Source organism: Poromitra crassiceps (assembly GCF_964638095.1).
Source record: "Poromitra crassiceps genome assembly, chromosome: 7".
In the NCBI taxonomy this organism is placed as follows: domain Eukaryota; kingdom Metazoa; phylum Chordata; class Actinopteri; order Beryciformes; family Melamphaidae; genus Poromitra; species Poromitra crassiceps.
Genome location: NC_139628.1, coordinates 4,567,587 through 4,584,719, shown reverse-complemented (window position 1 = coordinate 4,584,719; position 17,133 = coordinate 4,567,587). Strand labels below are relative to the sequence as shown.

The following is a 17,133-nucleotide window of genomic DNA, read 5'->3' as shown; positions in this document are numbered from 1 at the left end:
GCTTAATACCAGTTGCCAGGCTGAGCATGTGTCTGCTGGGCCCATGGTTGGCTGTGTCATTGTATTGTCTTCACTTTTCTTGTCTATTGTCTATATTCCCACTTTTGTAGCCTAGCTGTCTGCTAGCGCTTCTCTGTTCCTGGTTATTTCTCAGGTATAAAAGCCTGTTTTTGCTCTTGAACCTGGCCTGCTGCCTTCACTGAACCAGAGTCCCTCACTGGTCTCCTCTCTGCAGCTCTGCTGAACTCTGTCTTTACTTTCTGCTGTCAGCTCTGTCTTTGCTGTCATCTTTTCTTCATTTTCTTTCTTTCTCTTGTTCATTTTGAGGTGAAACGTTTGATCAGCTCCTTCTGGTTTTTATTTCATTCACATTTAGTCTACCTGTGTTCTTTGTAATTGTATTTTGATCACGGTGGTTTTATCACCTCAGTGCAAAGAATCTATAATGTTGCATGAAACCTGTTTCCTGAAGCTGGGTGGAAAACCACATACACTACAAAACTGGTAACTTTCGAAGCGTTCACCTCATATCGCCAAGCTGTACGATGGGGGGCACACCTCCCCAATGGCTGCTCTGTAAGTAGAGTCTCTGCGTGTCTTTTCTCAATTTTTCAAATATTATTTGGTACCATAACTATTATAACACTAGAATGACTTAGCAATATAAAATAAGTGATTTTAGTAGTAACTGTATTACAGTAGATAACTGTACTTTGAAAACCTAGAAAGGATAACTAGACAGAAAAGGAAGAAACCTTCTGAAAAAAGAAGGCTTTATATTCCACAGAAGGGAGGGACATTGATTACACACAAATCTGTTTTATAGTGAAGTTTTATGTGAATAAGACACAGAGAGGTGGCAACAGGGACAGCAGAGTTCTTCAGAGGGAAGATTACTCAATACACTAACTTACCCTCATTCCCCATGCGCTGAATGACAAGATTCCATTTGTTTCTAATGAAGTGAAAACAATGTGTGTGTTTTTATCTATTTTTTTCATATATATAAATTGTTTCATATTTTAGTAACTTGCATCATTTGCACCTCCCCCTGTTGGGATAGACCTGTTGTGCCTGTATTGTGAAATTCCCAATACATGTCTTGTCCTGTAAAGCAAAATGCAATTCATCTGAAGGATGGAAGATATGACCGATGTTCTGGGTGCACTGCAGAGCGGGTCTCAGTTTGTCTTGTCTGCCTGCAAAACCTCAAACTAACCTATACTTTCATTTCTCTTCAGTGCTGACCACACTGCTGTGCTGCAGACCCACACAAGGTTTGTACACTTCTGCCATGACAGCTTCCACTAACAAGAACCACACCACTAATATGCCATTTAATTTTAATATGTTATATTATATATATTTTAATATAATATTTAATATAATTTTTAATATAATTTAATAATATAATTATTTCATATAAATATGTAATATAAATATTTAAAATTATTTTATTTTATTTAATATAATATTTAATATATATTTAATTGAATAGCATATTTTAATATGCCATTTAATTTAATTCATTTTTTCTAATATGCCATTTAAAGCAGGGGCTTTCACAGTCTGACACTGTGGGCCTTCCCTCAGACAATGCTAGGTAAGCTGATAACTAACTGGTGGCTCAGTGGTTAACACTGTTGCCTCACAGCAAGAAGGTCCCGGGTTCGAACCCCGGTCCGTCCCAGGTCCTTTCTGTGTGGAGTTTGCATGTTCTCCCCGTGTTCGTGTGGGTTTACTCCGGATGCTCCGGTTTCCTCCCACCATCAAGAAAGACATGTATGTTAGGGTTAATACTCCTGTCAGTGCCCCTGACCAAGGTACTGGCAAAAAGAACTGGGCCCCGTTCCAATACCCATACTTCCATACTATTTAGTAGGCAAAAAAAGATTTAGTATGTCCCAATACATAGTATGTCAGATGCAGTATGCCAAGAGTACCAGGATGTTGTACTACATCAGCTCCTATTTCGGAGTATGCATCGATGCATGCTGCACCAGGCAAACTTCCCCACAATCCTTTGCGCAGCAGGAAGTTATGTCTTCTTCTTCTCCTTCTAATGTTTTATGGCGGTTGGCAAACAACTTTTTGTGCATTACCGCCACCTACTGGAGTTACGTCGCACTGACTGAGCTGCGTGTTCATGAATGAGATAATTAACTTTAAGAAAGCCTTGAAATACCGGTATGTTAAAACCAAACAAGCATGGTGTGTACCAAAACATGCATATCTTGATTCCTGTTTAGAACTCTGACTTAATGTTTTTGCTTTATTTATTTTATTTTGTTTATTTGATTGTCTGTTCCAATTTTGTAAATGTTTAGTCTGAATTTTTTGTATAATGTACTGTTTGTTACTGCCAGACTTTGTTTATTGAATAAAAAAAATAAAAAATAAAAAATAAAACTCAAATGTGGCGCTGCGGACATCGGCGGAAGTGAGCAAGAGGTCGGAGTTCAGGAAGCTCATGTGACGACAGATGTAGTGTGTCCCAATAGTATGCATTTTGCATGCATGCTGCACACTACAATCCATACTATGTGAGGGCAGCGGCAGTACATACTACAAGAAAGAAGTACAAGTATGGGTATTGGAACGGGGCCCTGGAGTTGGTCCCCGGGCGCTGCACAGTGGCTGCCCACTGCTCCTAGTTCTAGGAAGGTTCCTAGAGGATGGGTCAAATGCAGAGGATGAATTTCCCCAAGGGGATAACTTAACTTAACTTAACTTAAATTATATTTTTCTCTCCCATTCACTGAGCCTGGCAGGCTTATTTCCCCCAGTGTAATATAAGCCAAGTTGACCCCCCCCCCCCCACTGGGCCTATAAGCATCAGGGATTTTCTTTAAAGTATTGTTAAGATTGGTTTGTTGTTGTTGTTGTTGTTGTTGTATTGCCTAATTTGATCTATGGAAGTTGTGTCATCGCTTTTTTTAATTCTCAATTCCACGATTCTCAATCAGTTATTCTGTTATCACAGAAACGATAGGGCCCTATACCTTAATGCTGCCATCAGTCAGTCTGTCGCTAGCCTGCGCTGGGCCCATGTCACAAAAGATGCTTGGCCAGCGAGCTGTGCCGGGCCGCCGGCCCCTGTCAAAAGATAGCCTACTTGTCACCGGTCCTAAGAACTTTTCTCGGGAAACCCTGCCAGGTATAAAGTAAGCTTGTCACCTCAGGTGATTAGAGGAGTGGTGAGAGGAATGGTTGAGGCGTGGCCCTGCTCCTGCCCCCCCTTTTTTATTTGATTTTTTTTGGTTATACTTTGTTTATTCAGGGGTCCTTGAGAGCAAGCTGTCATTTGCAAAGCCGTCCTGTTAAGGTGCTCTTATGCTCGAGCAAAGCTCCGTGGGGGTGGGGCCCCGCGAGTCTCCGTAGTCACCGTGCAGACCTCGCGCTGGGGCAGATGCCATTATACTCAGAAAGTGATCACCATGTATTGTACAATGGTGAGAACAGCCCGTGAAAAGTCGCAATGAAACGCTGTGCAGTACTGAGTGCGCTTTCACTCTCAAACGACCGCACATCAGCACATGAAGGACTCACCAAACTTGTTTTTACTGAAAGCCGTTTTTACTACTCAGCCCTGATAGCCTACTACTCTGTGCTGCTTTTAATCTCTCTCAATAATGCTCTTAACACAACACATTTACTTGGTGAAATGACTAAAAACGAACAGTTGCAAATCTAAGTTTATAGCCTACCACATGGGTCAAGAAATGTGGCGAAAACACAGCTCAGTGTTCAGGGCTCAATGGTTTGAATGCAGCCATGTTTGGAGAGAAGCTCGCGCTGTTAGAAAAAATATCAGGCACAATGCGAGCGGCCGCTGGACCACGCGCATAACCACGCCCAACAAATTTACGTAATTTGACGCGCCCGCCCCTCGCTCCACCCCCGCGCCCTTCACGGCAGGGTGAGCATAATTCAGCCTTTACAGTGTTAGGGTTAGGGTTACCTTAACCCTAGTCTCGCTGGCCAGCCTCCTCTCCCTTCCGTCCGAGGAGTCTGGCGCCACGGAAACAGGCAACAGGGATAAACCCTCCCCTGCTCTACAGCTGCTCTCCCATTGGAGCGACTGTTTCGGTGGCAGCCGGATGTCCGCTCCCGGCTTATTACAAACTCTGTCATTGGCTCTGACCATGTCAATCAGAGCGGCTTCCGCTCCCTCCTCCCTGTGTGTCGCTGTAAATATGCTTTATGTGCGATCGGGCTGAAACTTTCAGGAAGTGTGAAGAGCACTCGTGCGGGTGACCTGACGGAGCTGGATTTTTTAATTAGGGCAGATTAATCTATCTATACTATAATGACGGGATCGTCTGTCTGTCTGTCTGTCTGTCTGTCTCTCTCTCTGTCTGTCCTTCACGTATCTCGAGAACCGTTGGTCGGATCGACTTCAAACTTGGGGGGTGCGCTGATGGCGACCTGACGGAGTGCAGTGCCCTGTTTTTGTGCGATTCGGACGTCAAACACGTTCAATATGAATACATTTGTGTTCAATCAAGCGTGTGCTCCTTCAAGCCCTGGCTGTTCTGGGCTAAGTGAGAAGAGTAAACACTGCTGTGAGTACAGTCGTTGAGAGAGTGAATGGTGCTGTAAGTAGGGTCGTTGACAATGAATGGTCGAGAATGAGGGGGGTCTGTCATGAATAAAATCTAGGGGAAATAATCAGTAGAGCTCAGTGATCTTAGTTAAGTGATATTTCTAAGAGATTTTAACGTGGCTATAATGGTAGGCTATAATGAGTCACGCATTCAGACCTCTAGGGCCACACCACTTCCGGGAACCCCCATCCTGTGTAAGTAGAGTTCCCAGAGCAAAACCTGGCCATTTCCACCACTGTGGCCTATTGTGCAGTGCAGTGCCCTATTTTCGTGCAATTGGGCAAAGCGCCACCTACTGGCAACACAAATAGCACTGTATCTTGATAGCCATTCATCTGATCGACTTAAAACTTAAAACTCGGGCAGTGCGGTTAGGGGGACTCAACGGAGTGCAGGGAGCTGAATTCCGTGCAATCTGGCATAGCGCCACCTACTGGCAACACAAAAAGCAGTTTATCTCGAGAAACATTTGTCCGATTGTGACTTCAAACTTGGGGAGTGCGCTGCTCGGACCCCGATGGAATGCGGTGCCCCATTTCATGCAATTTGGACTTATTCCAGGACTGTCTGTATGTCTGTCCTTCGCGTATCTCGAGAACCGTTTGTCGGATCGACTTCAAACTTACGCTTAGTTGGACCTGACATAGTGCAGTGTGTGTGTGGGGGGGAAGCGCCCACGGGCTGGTGCATGGGGGAACGGGTTCCTTTAATTGCCCTAAGGCTGATGCCTAGTAGTACAAATAAGCAACAAGATATGATAAAAAGCACATCAAGAAAAACAAGATCAATCCCTATGTAATGTCTCTTTAAGAAGTACTCTGAATGACTCTATTCCAACCAGGCAGGGGTACATGGAAAGATTGGAGATTACAATTTATTTCCAAAATGATTAAAAATATATATTCTTAGTAATTTCATAAGCCTAATGTTAAAATGGTATACGTGCAGCTAGTTCCTCCCTGGAAGGTGTCAACTGTTACACTACACTGTGAAGAGTTCACCGTTCACGCATGTCAAAACTGCCTCCAAACCAACTAGCTAGCAAACATAGATAAATGGCTTAAATTGTCAATAACTTAATAACTGTGTAATAACTGTCTCAAAGCTTTGCTTATATAGTAGATCGAGAAACAACTGTGCAATATCTGACTTATAGCCTTGTTTACTATCCAGTGTGGTTTGTATATACTAGTTTGTACATAATTATTATTATTTTCTCCTATTTACATATTGATAATGGTCACTCTCCATCACTTATTGTATATAATGTAAATAGCAGTTAACTTGCTTTATTTGACAGCTGTACTTGTTTGTTGTTTTAGCTGCATACCTTTTCTTTTTCCTGTGTAAGTACTTTGAGAGCAACGTATATCAGAGTCAAATTCATTGTATGTCTACATATTTGGCCAATAAAACGGATTCTGATTCTGATACACCTATGAATGACCAAGGAGGCTGAGGATGCCCGGAAATGGCCACTGTAGCCTGTGTGTATTTTCCTGTTAGAACACACCCACATTCTTGTTAACTGCACACAGGGCTTATGAGTTATGGTTCTAGGTTGGCGTTTCAGACCAGATGCAGGGTGGCCCCGCTTTACGTCTCTGAGTTCACACCTTTTGAAATGTTCATTTCCACCTCTGCTCTGTTTCTGCTCCATTTGTTTCCTGTGTGCAAAGCAGATAGTCACAGAAACACACCGTCAAACACCACAAATTAACGGAGTATTTTGCATTTGATTATCTGAGTAGATGATTTACCCTAGCCAAAATTCAGGAAAAAACACCTAAAATAACATATCCAAAATGAATCCGGAATAGCTCCTCAACCATAAGGCCTCTCTGCATATTTCAGTTACCCTTTGGTATAGGTAAGAATCTAAGGAATATGAAACCACTGTAAATAAACCTTATTACCATTCCAGAGTAGATGGATGCAATACGGGGGGGAAATATTATTCTCATTCTCATCTAGCGTATAATCTAAATTTCAAAGTCAATATCACCATTATAGCCAATATCACATGGATAATGATGCAACTGAATGTATTCTCCTACTCTTTGACTACAACTCTAACTGCAAATTAGATGAAAATACAATAAAATACAACATATCATTTATAAAGCTATACTCAGTCAGTTTCGTTTGGTCAATTGGGAATCCAAAGTGTTTTGTGTTTTCAGAATATACTGGGAATTTGACCAAAGTACTATTTATTTCCATATAGCCATGTTACAAATGACATAAATGTAAAAAACAACAACATACAAATAATAATAAACACAATGAATATTGATCAAGTTTGATCAATATTCATTATGCCATTGACTCAGGGCCACAGAGCTCCATTCTACACAGGCATATTTATAGACAACGGCCCTGGAGCTTCAGATTGGGCGCATCCCTGTATTATATATTGCTGTCAGTACTTTGATACAGCCACTGGTGACATCATGGTGACAAAGACCAGCCTTCTACCATCTAAACTAGAACGACCGCACCACAGATTTATGCCTCCGCCAGTCATTTGAGAGGTCACAGTAACCTTGACCTTTGACCTTTGATAACCAAAATTGAATCAGGTCATCCTCGCGTCCAAGTTGATGTTTGAGCCAAATCAGAAGAAATTCCATCAAGCCGTTCTTGAGATATCGTGTTAACGAACTTGGGAATGGCGTTCGTGAGGTCACAGTGACCTTGAACTTTGACCATCAAAATGTAATCAGTTCATCCTTGAGGCCAAGTTAATGTTTGAGGACAATTTGATGCAATTCCGTCAAGGCATTCTTGAGATATCGCGTTAACAAGCTTTAAAATGGCGTTCGAGAGGTCACAGTGAACTTGACCTTTGACCTTTGAGCACCAAAATCTAATCAGACCATCCTTGAGTCTAAGTCGATGTTTGAGGCAAATTTGATGAAATTCCGTCAAGGCGTTCCTCAGATATCGCGTTATTGAACATCGGACGGACGGAAAAGCAGGTTAAACCCTTACTTTTTACAACAGCTTGCTAGCTTCTTCGAGCAACATTTGTAGTAAAGACAACACAAATTTTAATTAGACTAATGCATTTCGTCTTGTCGCCTTCATCAGGGTCATAGTAAAATACATTACCATTCCCACGGACACTTGAAGGACTTTTACTGGACATTTTAGATGGGACATTCACACAGACCCCATTATATAGGACTTTAAAGGACTTTTAGTTGATTCGTATGTCCCAGAAGGGCACTTTGGGTTACAGCAAGACATAAAAACAATGAAAACAGACATAACATCAACAACATCCTGGATAAAAACATAAACATAAAGTGCAAAGTTCAACACAATATAAGTACAAAGTAGCAGTTTACCAGTGATCAGTGCAAAGTGGAAGGCTATAGGCCAAGTGCCAAAGTGGTCGTTTTGTCACTTGTTATGTCACTCAGCAATACACAATTACAAGAAATAAAATAAAAAGCTACAACAGTACATATTGTATAAAAGAACGTAGCAGATCAAAGGCCAAAGTGGTACTCTTTATTCTTTTTATTTCTTATAATGAGTAGCGCTGGCTACTTACATATAATATGCTAGTATTCACCTTATGTAGCCACGCCCATTTGACCCGGTCCTGTGGCCGTCCTACGACTTCCGGCTAAAAATAATAATAAAATAAAATAAAAAATGGCTGCGCTGCTCCAATATCATCTAACTCTGAATTAACTAATAATTTAGCCAATTGTATGTAACATACCAAATAAAAGCAAACGGCAATGTCTAAGAATGCAACGCCATGTAACTGGCTCGTTAAGTCTCGCATTCCAGGGAATTACGTTAACGTCTGCGGGTCTTTATTAACGTTAATGGCTCGCGCTGCCTCGGAGGAGAGAAAACCATCCGAAACTTTCTTTGTTGGAGTCCAGGTATGTTTTACAAGAAAGTGCTTGTCATTGTCGACGATAACGTTATCTGACCTGGCTAACAGTGGATACTCACTTGCTTGCTGTGTACCGAGCTCAAAGTAGTAGGCTATGTTCTTTGTTTTACACCCTGCGCTGTCCACTACAAAAACGACTCTCTTCTTCATGACGTTCTTTCATATTTGGCGCCGTGACCGCCGGAAGTGTTAGACGGACCCGGAAGAATTTGGCCCACTGTAAGGTCTGAACATAAGGTGAATAGGATGAGTTCAGGCAAACGGAACATCATCGTCATAAAGGCCTTACCTTCTAGTCTCGCAAACATTTAGTGCTTAGTTGTCTTTCTGTTTGCTCCATCTTCTGCTATTGCTGTGATCGCTGTGCCTCATACTGCACAAAGACAAATGCCTCGTTTGTAATATTATGATTAATTATTATGGCTATTAAAAGTATCTTGAATCTTGAAACAACCTTTTAAATAGACGAGTAGGAAAAATGCACCAGAGGCCAATAATTGTATGCTGTTGTCATGACAACACAAGTCATTTAACCTCATGCTGTACTAAGTCTTAAAATCTAGCAGGCTAGAAACATGTGCCAGTGAGATGACATCATCCCACTTGTTTCCAGTGCAGTTTGAACTGTTTTGACAATTTTCTTTCTTCTTCTCAAGTGTCTGTATCTTGAAATAAGACAGATCACCTCTCTGGTTACTTAATTCAAGATAACGCTTGAAACAGGTTGCTTTGCATTTCCACTTGCAAACAAGTGAAATTAGGTCATCTCAATGACAAAAATAAATAAATAAATAAACAAACAAACAAGCATATTATATAGTCAAAAAATTATTTTAACGTAGATCTTATGAAATGTATATTATATTATATTAAATTATATTAAATTTGTATTTTTGGGGATTTCAGACATTGTGATGATCAAGTGGTCATTTAGTTTTTAGTTAGTTAGTATGTAATGGATCATCATGTAATTTGACCTTCCTACCCCAACCTCTCCCAGCCTCTCTGTCTGTGAGTCCCAGTAGATCCCAGTTCTTTCTTGGACAGTCGATCACCCTGAGCTGTGAGGACAGCTCTGCTGGATGGAGGGTGATGATGATGGAGGTCAGTGGAAAGGCGTCTGAGTGTGGAGTTGACTGGGGCAAATCAATAGGTTCTTCTTGCAGGATCAGCCACACACTCCAAATGGACAGTGGAGTTTACTGGTGTGAGTCTAGAGAGGGAGACACCAGCAACACTGTCAACATCACTGTCACTGGTAATTATAAATAACCAAATAAATACGTATCTGTCTGTCTATCTATCTATTTATATATATATATATATATATATATATATATATATATATATATATATATATATATATATATATATATATATATATATATATATATATATATATATATATGTTCAGTAAGTGTTGTATACTCGAGGACTCATTTTCAGCACTTGTGACTCAACTTGAGCACTCATGACTCGGACTTGGACTTGTGGTGAAATTAGCATTTTAAGACACTTAGCCTCCGGTCTGTAGATGGCGCTACAGCTGGTGTTCTAAGCTTGAGTTTCCATGTCTCACCCCTATACTATAAGATTACATTTTTACATTACATTACGTCATTTGGCAGACGCTTTTATCCAAAGCGACTTACAATAACACATTTTTGTCTGCAATAGAGCAATCAACTATGGAGCACAGTCTATGACAACTACAAATTCTGAAGGAACAGTGGTACGAGTTTAGTTTTTTTTTTTAGAAAGAGACAGAAAGAAGTTAGATCTAGAAGGGCCCAGATGGAGCCTGAAAAGAATGTGAGCAGCCCTCCAGTAGGGAGGAGACTGAGCAGCAAGCAACTCTGCATGGTAAGACCTTGTGCCTCAAATTGTTCTCTGGAATAATTTACACTTTATGGGCCCTATCGTTGCAATCGGTGTAGAAACTGCGTTTAAGGCCTAGCGCTAGGCCGCCTAGCGCAGTAAGTGGGTGTGGACCAGCGCACTCGCTATCTTGGTATCGGCGCTACACTCAGCCTCAACCATTATAACCACGCCTTTTAAGCGTAAAATTATGCATAGTCGGCTCATTGGAGAATTGCAGTAAAGAGTCATACGCTTGCCTTTTAAGCTCCAATTCCTGGACAAATCCGGTAAAACCAGACAAAGCCAAGCGCTCTGCCCCCCCCCTTCCTCCCTCCCTTCATCCAGTCTGTCTGTCTCCATATATAGGCTATTATTCCATATTATTATGCTTCTCAAACCAATCTAACTGCAGTTTAAATACTGCAAGCATGTAAATACCCTACACTCTCGCCTGCTGCAGGAAGGATGATGCACATAAATATACCCTACATTATGTAAAGTCATTGCATAAATGTGTTTTTATTGTAAAACTAAATGTGAAGTAGGGCAAAGTTATTGGAGCGGACATCACAGTATGTATGTCACTTATCTAAATCACGTTAAATCGACAAGGGGTATATATAGGCCCAGGAGGACATATATGTTTCACATAGGGTGGTGTTTTCATTTTGATGTTTTATTTGGTCCAATATTGAAATGTTCTACAATTGCAGGTTGTGTTACCATTACACATTATTTTGGGAGCATTTAACCATATATTTCGGCTCATTTAGTTGCTATTTAGTAGCGAAATGGAGTACCACAATGCATGCTGGGACACCAGGCAGTGAACTTACAACTTATTTTTCCTATGGGAAGTGTGTTGTGTCTGTCTGAGCGAGGGAGTCAGAGAGAGAGAGTCGTATTGTGCCTGTCAGACTGAGGAGAGAGTGACACAGAGAAGGGTGACAGAGGGGAGCCAGAGGGGAGTGCTCCACGCAACCAGCGCACTGAATAGGCCTGGTTTTCAAAAGCGCAAAGCGCTAAATTTACGCCAGGTGGGAAGATATCATTACGCCGATATTTAACGCCGAAACGCCCATTCTCGCCCATTCAGGGAGTGCGCCACGCCCATTCGGCCTAAAGCGCATTTGGCAGCGTAAAGCCATGTTGATATCTTCCCGAGGCAGGCGCAAGGCACGTTTTTTAGCGCCGAAGGCCCGTTTTAGCGCCGAAGGCCTGTGGGAGAATAGGGGCCTATAACTTCGTAATTATTTACAAGATGAATGTATAGTTAGTTTAGTTAGTTTTGTCTCTCGACAGACTTGAGCATTCGGTCTCAGAAGTTGGAGACAGGCACTCGGACTTGTTAATTGATAAAGCAACATCTCAGGGGCTGATTGACTGACTGACTGACTGACTCCCCATTGTTGAAACAGGCATGCAAAAGTGTTGAGTGGCGCAGTCAGTAACTCCAGACTTGGACTCAGATAATGGAGACTCAAGTCGGACTCGACTCTGACTCTTCTTTGATGACTCTGTGTCTCTGTGTTCAGATGGCAATGTGATCCTGGAGAGTCCTGTCCATGCTGTCATGGAGGAAGCTGCTGTGTCTCTGACCTGTACAACCAAGACTCCCTCCAACCTCCCAGCTGGTTTCTATAAAGATGGCTCCCTCATCACGACCGAGTCTGCAGGACAGATGACCATCCATCATGTTTCCAAGTCTGATGAAGGCCTCTATAAGTGTACCATCTCTGATCATGGAGAGTCTCCACCCAGCTGGCTGGCTATAAGAGGTGAGGAGGTTACTCTACATGTAGGAGGGGACATTCTGGGGACCTTGCGTAACGTTCCATAAAAGTTATCTCAAGTGACAAACGTCCCAAAACTTTTACAAAATGTCCAGAACGTTCCTAAAACGTCCTCTTTTGTAGACTGTACTTCCGGCCATTAACTCTTTCCCTGCCATTGACGTCATTTATGAGATGCTTCCCTGCCATTTACGTGATAACACGTCAATCCGTGTCATGTGATAGATGGCGCTCTTACTCACCTTATGAAATCCTACTGCACTTCCAGAGTTACACAGAAGCAACCGTGATTGTCCACCAAAACCAGGAAGCAGAGACAAGGAACAATCTCCCGAGCCCGCTTTGACCGAGCGACGCACTGATAGTACGGACTCGTGCAGGGGCGGACTGGGATCATAATTCAGGCCGGGCATTAGATACCAAGCAGGCCAGGCTGATACAGGCCGACGCGCGTGCCGGCGTCCGAAGGGCGGCGGCGAATAATTTGGGCCGTTTGAAGCCCAATTTGGGCCGTTTGAAGCCCGATTTGGGCCGTTTGAAGCCCAATTTGGGCCGAGTCCAATTTTAACCCTGAATAAAGTAATAAAACCACTAGTAAACCAGTAGGCGGCGCCTGGCCTGCTGTTCAGTGAGTGGCCTGACTGACTTTTTTTTTGCAGGCCAGGCCAGGCCAGGCCACCGGGCATTTGCCCGACGTGCCTGATTATGCAGTCCGCGCCTGGACTCGTGACAGTCAATCAAACCTGGAGGATTCCTTTTCACCAAGCGCTGGCAAACGTACACAAGTCACTTCTCAGCTACTTTAGTAATCCAGTTCATGAGCTCTCGCACCGTGTAAATTTCAGCCTTCGGATGAGACCTCCATACACTTAGAACCAGTCTTCCACGTGCAAGACGAGAGCGTGACCCCGCCTCCTCTCTCCTGAGAGCGGGTGAATCTGCCTCTCGCACCGGTGCTATAGTGAAAGCGGTCACCACGGACATATTTGCGGGGAAAGGGAAACCACCAGTGTAACACCGGCCATTACCTGCCATCAGAGAGATGTGATTCAGTTCAGGACCCGTGAAGATGACTACTTGTATCATTTACAAAAAAGAAATAAAAAAATCCGCTTTTTGGGGACAGACGGACGTTTTGATGAAAACGCAAGTGTCGATATTAACTAAAGAACGGATGAAGGTAGAATCAATCTTTTTTTTTCTATGAAAGTAGAGGCTCTCTTTTTTCTTTTAGGATATTCAGTGTTTACATAGTCCCAGAAGAAAATATTCTGTGGATCTTGGAAGATTAGTGTGAAAATGATCAAAAACGCTGGCGATGGCTGGCGACTTTTCCTTTGAAACTCTGGCAGGGATTGAGTTTAAATTTGGACAGAGGAAGTTGTCATCTGCCAAAGAAAAACAACGCTTCAGACCAATGACCTTGTTACAGATTGAACACACCCCAGATATTCACCTGAGTGCTTCTCTCCTCTCTCGCCACAGCTCCACCCACTGCCACAGCTCCACCCACTGCCACAGCTCTAACCAATGCCACAGCTCTAACCAATGCCTCGGCGGGCCTCCTGCCTATTGACAGACTGGTCTGCCACCTACTGGTGTTCTGCCCTTACTGTATCTCAACTGTCCTGATGCTGTATTTGTATTGCAACAGACGTGGAGGTAAAATACATACAAACATCCACAGTAGGCTAAGTGGTAGATAGAAACCATATTTATGTTAACACAACATGCAATTCTAGAACATTTCAATATTGGACAAAACCTGTAGATTACAAGTGTTGCCTTGCAGTTCGCAAAGGAAAGCATTTTATATATCCTTCCACATGTACGTCTACAAATGTGTTGCTTTTCATGTTTGGACAGTGATGCTTACTTTTATTTTAACGGTCGGTTGATTTCAGATTATTTGGATGAAATGTTCGTCTGGGAGCGGTGGATAACCAATCAAATGATCTAAATGTTTCTTTAACTCTGCTCTGACTGCAGGAAAAGCCCCACCCATCACCATGGCAACGGGGCCACCCAACCAGGGTGACAAGGGACTGCATGATGACAATCATGATGTCATTGCCGTTGTCACCACCGAGCATCACTTCTGAGATGAATGGATGAAAGAGAGAGAGACAGAGAGAGGGAGGGATTAGGGGTCTCCCACAAACAGTATGTAAACAATGTGATGTAGTGGTCACATCAAAGGGCTTTACACACCCGACCACAAAAATTACTTACAAAATGAATCATTTCATTAATTGTAAGACTACACACGTTTATATTTTGTCATGCTCTAAATGCAATGTGTTCTACGTAGGGCGCACAAAACGTAGACTGCAGGACAGATTATATGAGCATAAGCATGCAGTTCAGATAGGAAACATTAGATATGCCATGACAAAGCATCTTAAAGATGTTCATCAATGTTCTTCCAATTCCTTCACAGCCATTGGTATGGATTGTGTGCCCCAGACCATCCGACGAGGAGATAGTCAGAAAGCCTTGAACCAAAAAGAAAGCCGGTGGATTCACAAATTACAGGCTACTGTCCCCCCTGGTCTTAATGATTCTATTGATATGTTGTCCTGTTTATGAATGCCTCATTTATGCTTATGGGTTTGATGCAATGGCCCATGTATATTCTATACTCTACTGTGTAAGTAGTCATCTTGGTCTTTTATTGTATTGTCCTGTGATGTTTCATGAATTTTTGATGTTTTTTGTTAATCTGTATTCAAAGTATCTGGTGTTTGCTGACCCCTACAGGCTTTACAGATTTGACTGATGTGATTTACTATGACATGATTAGGCACAAGCTGTTGGTAATCAAGACCTTGTTTTCAGTCAGCACTGGGGTTCAGCTCATTCAGATTGTCCCTGATGAAGGCTTAGGCCGAAACATGTTGGAGTGTTTGAACTAGCCAAGATAGAATAAAGGCTTTTTATTCATAAGAAGAGTTGCCTTGGACTTTTTTCAATTTTTATATGGACTTTCCCCTTTTGAGTTCCAAAGAGCACCTTCTTTTTAAAAAAATTCAACTTTGATCCAGAGCGTCGTAGCCCTCTCTTATATTATCTACTGTTTATTTCTTATTTTGTTTTTTCTTAATGTTCTATTTTTTATATTTTCTTATTTTATTTACATGTTCGAAATAAAAAGTAATTAATCTCATATCGCACCAAAATCATTGTTGATTTCACATCGCCAAGCTGTAGAATGGGCACACATCTTAAACCCTATTCAGACCTAGTCTGTGACCTAATATTTGCCATGTCCGTAATTTATAAAGTAAAAATGTCACCGCACACCCCATATTTCACCAAAAACAGAGGTCATGTTAGACGTCATATTAGTCCCGTGCCAGCATCTGTGTGAGTTGGGTCATTTTTTTGTTTTGTTTTCTCTGCTTTTGTCTGCCTCAATTAAGGAGACGGCATTGACAATTATAAATTAAAGTTGCGGATCTCTTTCTTTCCTTTTTAAAGTGTAACTAAACCCTAAAACAAGTTCTTTTTTCCCCAGCTTTAAACCAATGTATATGGCTTTTGAGAAGTGTTGATGAAGGATTCTGGGCAAAATCTCTGTAAACTCGAGTAAACTGTTAGGGCGCTATCTTCGCACCGGCGGTAATTTTGCGTTAGCGCCCGGCGCATCTCGGCGCAAACTTCCATAGGCGTGTTTATGCCCATATAGAATTCACAAGGTGAGATCACTCCCCTTAAAAGCCACAGCGTCACCGCCATCACACACCAGCTTCTTTCTTGCAGAGAGCAAGCAGAGAAACAGAGAGAGAGAGAAAAGAGAGAGAGAGAGGGGAGAGAGAGAGAGAGAGAGAGAGAGGGGGGGGGGGGGACGAGAGAGGGAAGAGAGAGAGGGCCGCCGCACAATTACGCAGTGATGTCCCAAAGCGTGCGCTTACTGTAATTAGAGGTTTCGTTCTAAGGCTATTCCCCTTATGTTCAGACCTTACAGTGGGCCAAATTCTTCCGGGTCCGTCTAACACTTCCGGCGGTCACGGCGCCAAATATGAAAGAACGTCATGAAGAAGAGAGTTGTTTTTGTAGCAGACAGCGCAGGGTGTAAAACAAAAACGTAGCCTACTACTTTGAGCTCGGTACACAGCAAGCAAGCGGAGTATCCACTGTTAGCCAGGTCAGATAACGTTATCGTCGACAATGACGAGCACTTTCTTGTAAAACATACCTGGACTCCAACAAAGAAAGCTTCAGAAGGTTTTCTGTCCTCCGAGCGCAGCTCGAGCCACTTACGCACACGTTAACGTAATTCCCTGGAATGCGAGAATTAACGAGCCAGGAGTGTCTAAGAATGGCATTGCATTCTTAGACATTGCCGTTTGCTTTTATTTGGTATGTTACATACAATTGGCTAAAGTATTAGTTCATTCAGAGTTAGATTATATTGGAGCAGCCAGCCATTTTTTTTTCTTCTTTTTTTTGCCGGAAGTCGTAGGACGGCCACAGAACCGGGTCAAATGGGCGTGGCTACATAAGGTGAATAACATAGGCCTAAAGTAGACAGGGACACGCACATCCAAACTGGGCCACACTGGGCCTACACATAACATAACACATAACATAGGCCTACACATCTATATTCATTCTCAAATACACTGCTACCGCCTGCGCTAGGACGCGTCATCAGTGATGTTATCTGGGGTCGTAAGGTGTTTCGGGTCTGTCAACATCATACACCCTCGCCCAGTAGACCCAGCCGAGGCCAATTAAGACCCCGACTCGCGTCCCAGAAGCCGCTCACGGATCAGCCTTACTACTCTGTCTGCAACGTTGCCCGCGGGAGGGGTAAAAGAGAACCCAATCCGCTGCAATAGAGCTAGTGCTACGCCGCAGTATTGGCCCTAAGGTGCATCTAAAAAATATTTGTTTCTTTAACACGTTAAGTGCCATAGCCGAGATAATTCGTCTTACATAATCCAACGCT

The 17,133-nt window shown here is 42.5% G+C and overlaps 1 protein-coding gene across 1 annotated transcript; it reads left to right on the top strand.

Annotated features, from left to right (window-relative positions):
• Window positions 1-553: 553 nt before the first annotated feature.
• On the top strand, window positions 554-15,093 carry LOC310779805 (protein turtle-like). Its single transcript, XM_083640309.1, has 6 exons — window positions 554-576; window positions 1,242-1,277; window positions 9,527-9,784; window positions 11,922-12,164; window positions 13,665-13,841; window positions 14,169-15,093. Exons 3-6 carry the CDS (start codon window positions 9,619-9,621, stop codon window positions 14,279-14,281), a joined length of 699 nt encoding a protein of 232 aa, XP_083496435.1. The 5' UTR covers window positions 554-576; window positions 1,242-1,277; window positions 9,527-9,618; the 3' UTR covers window positions 14,282-15,093.
• Window positions 15,094-17,133: the final 2,040 nt, after the last annotated feature.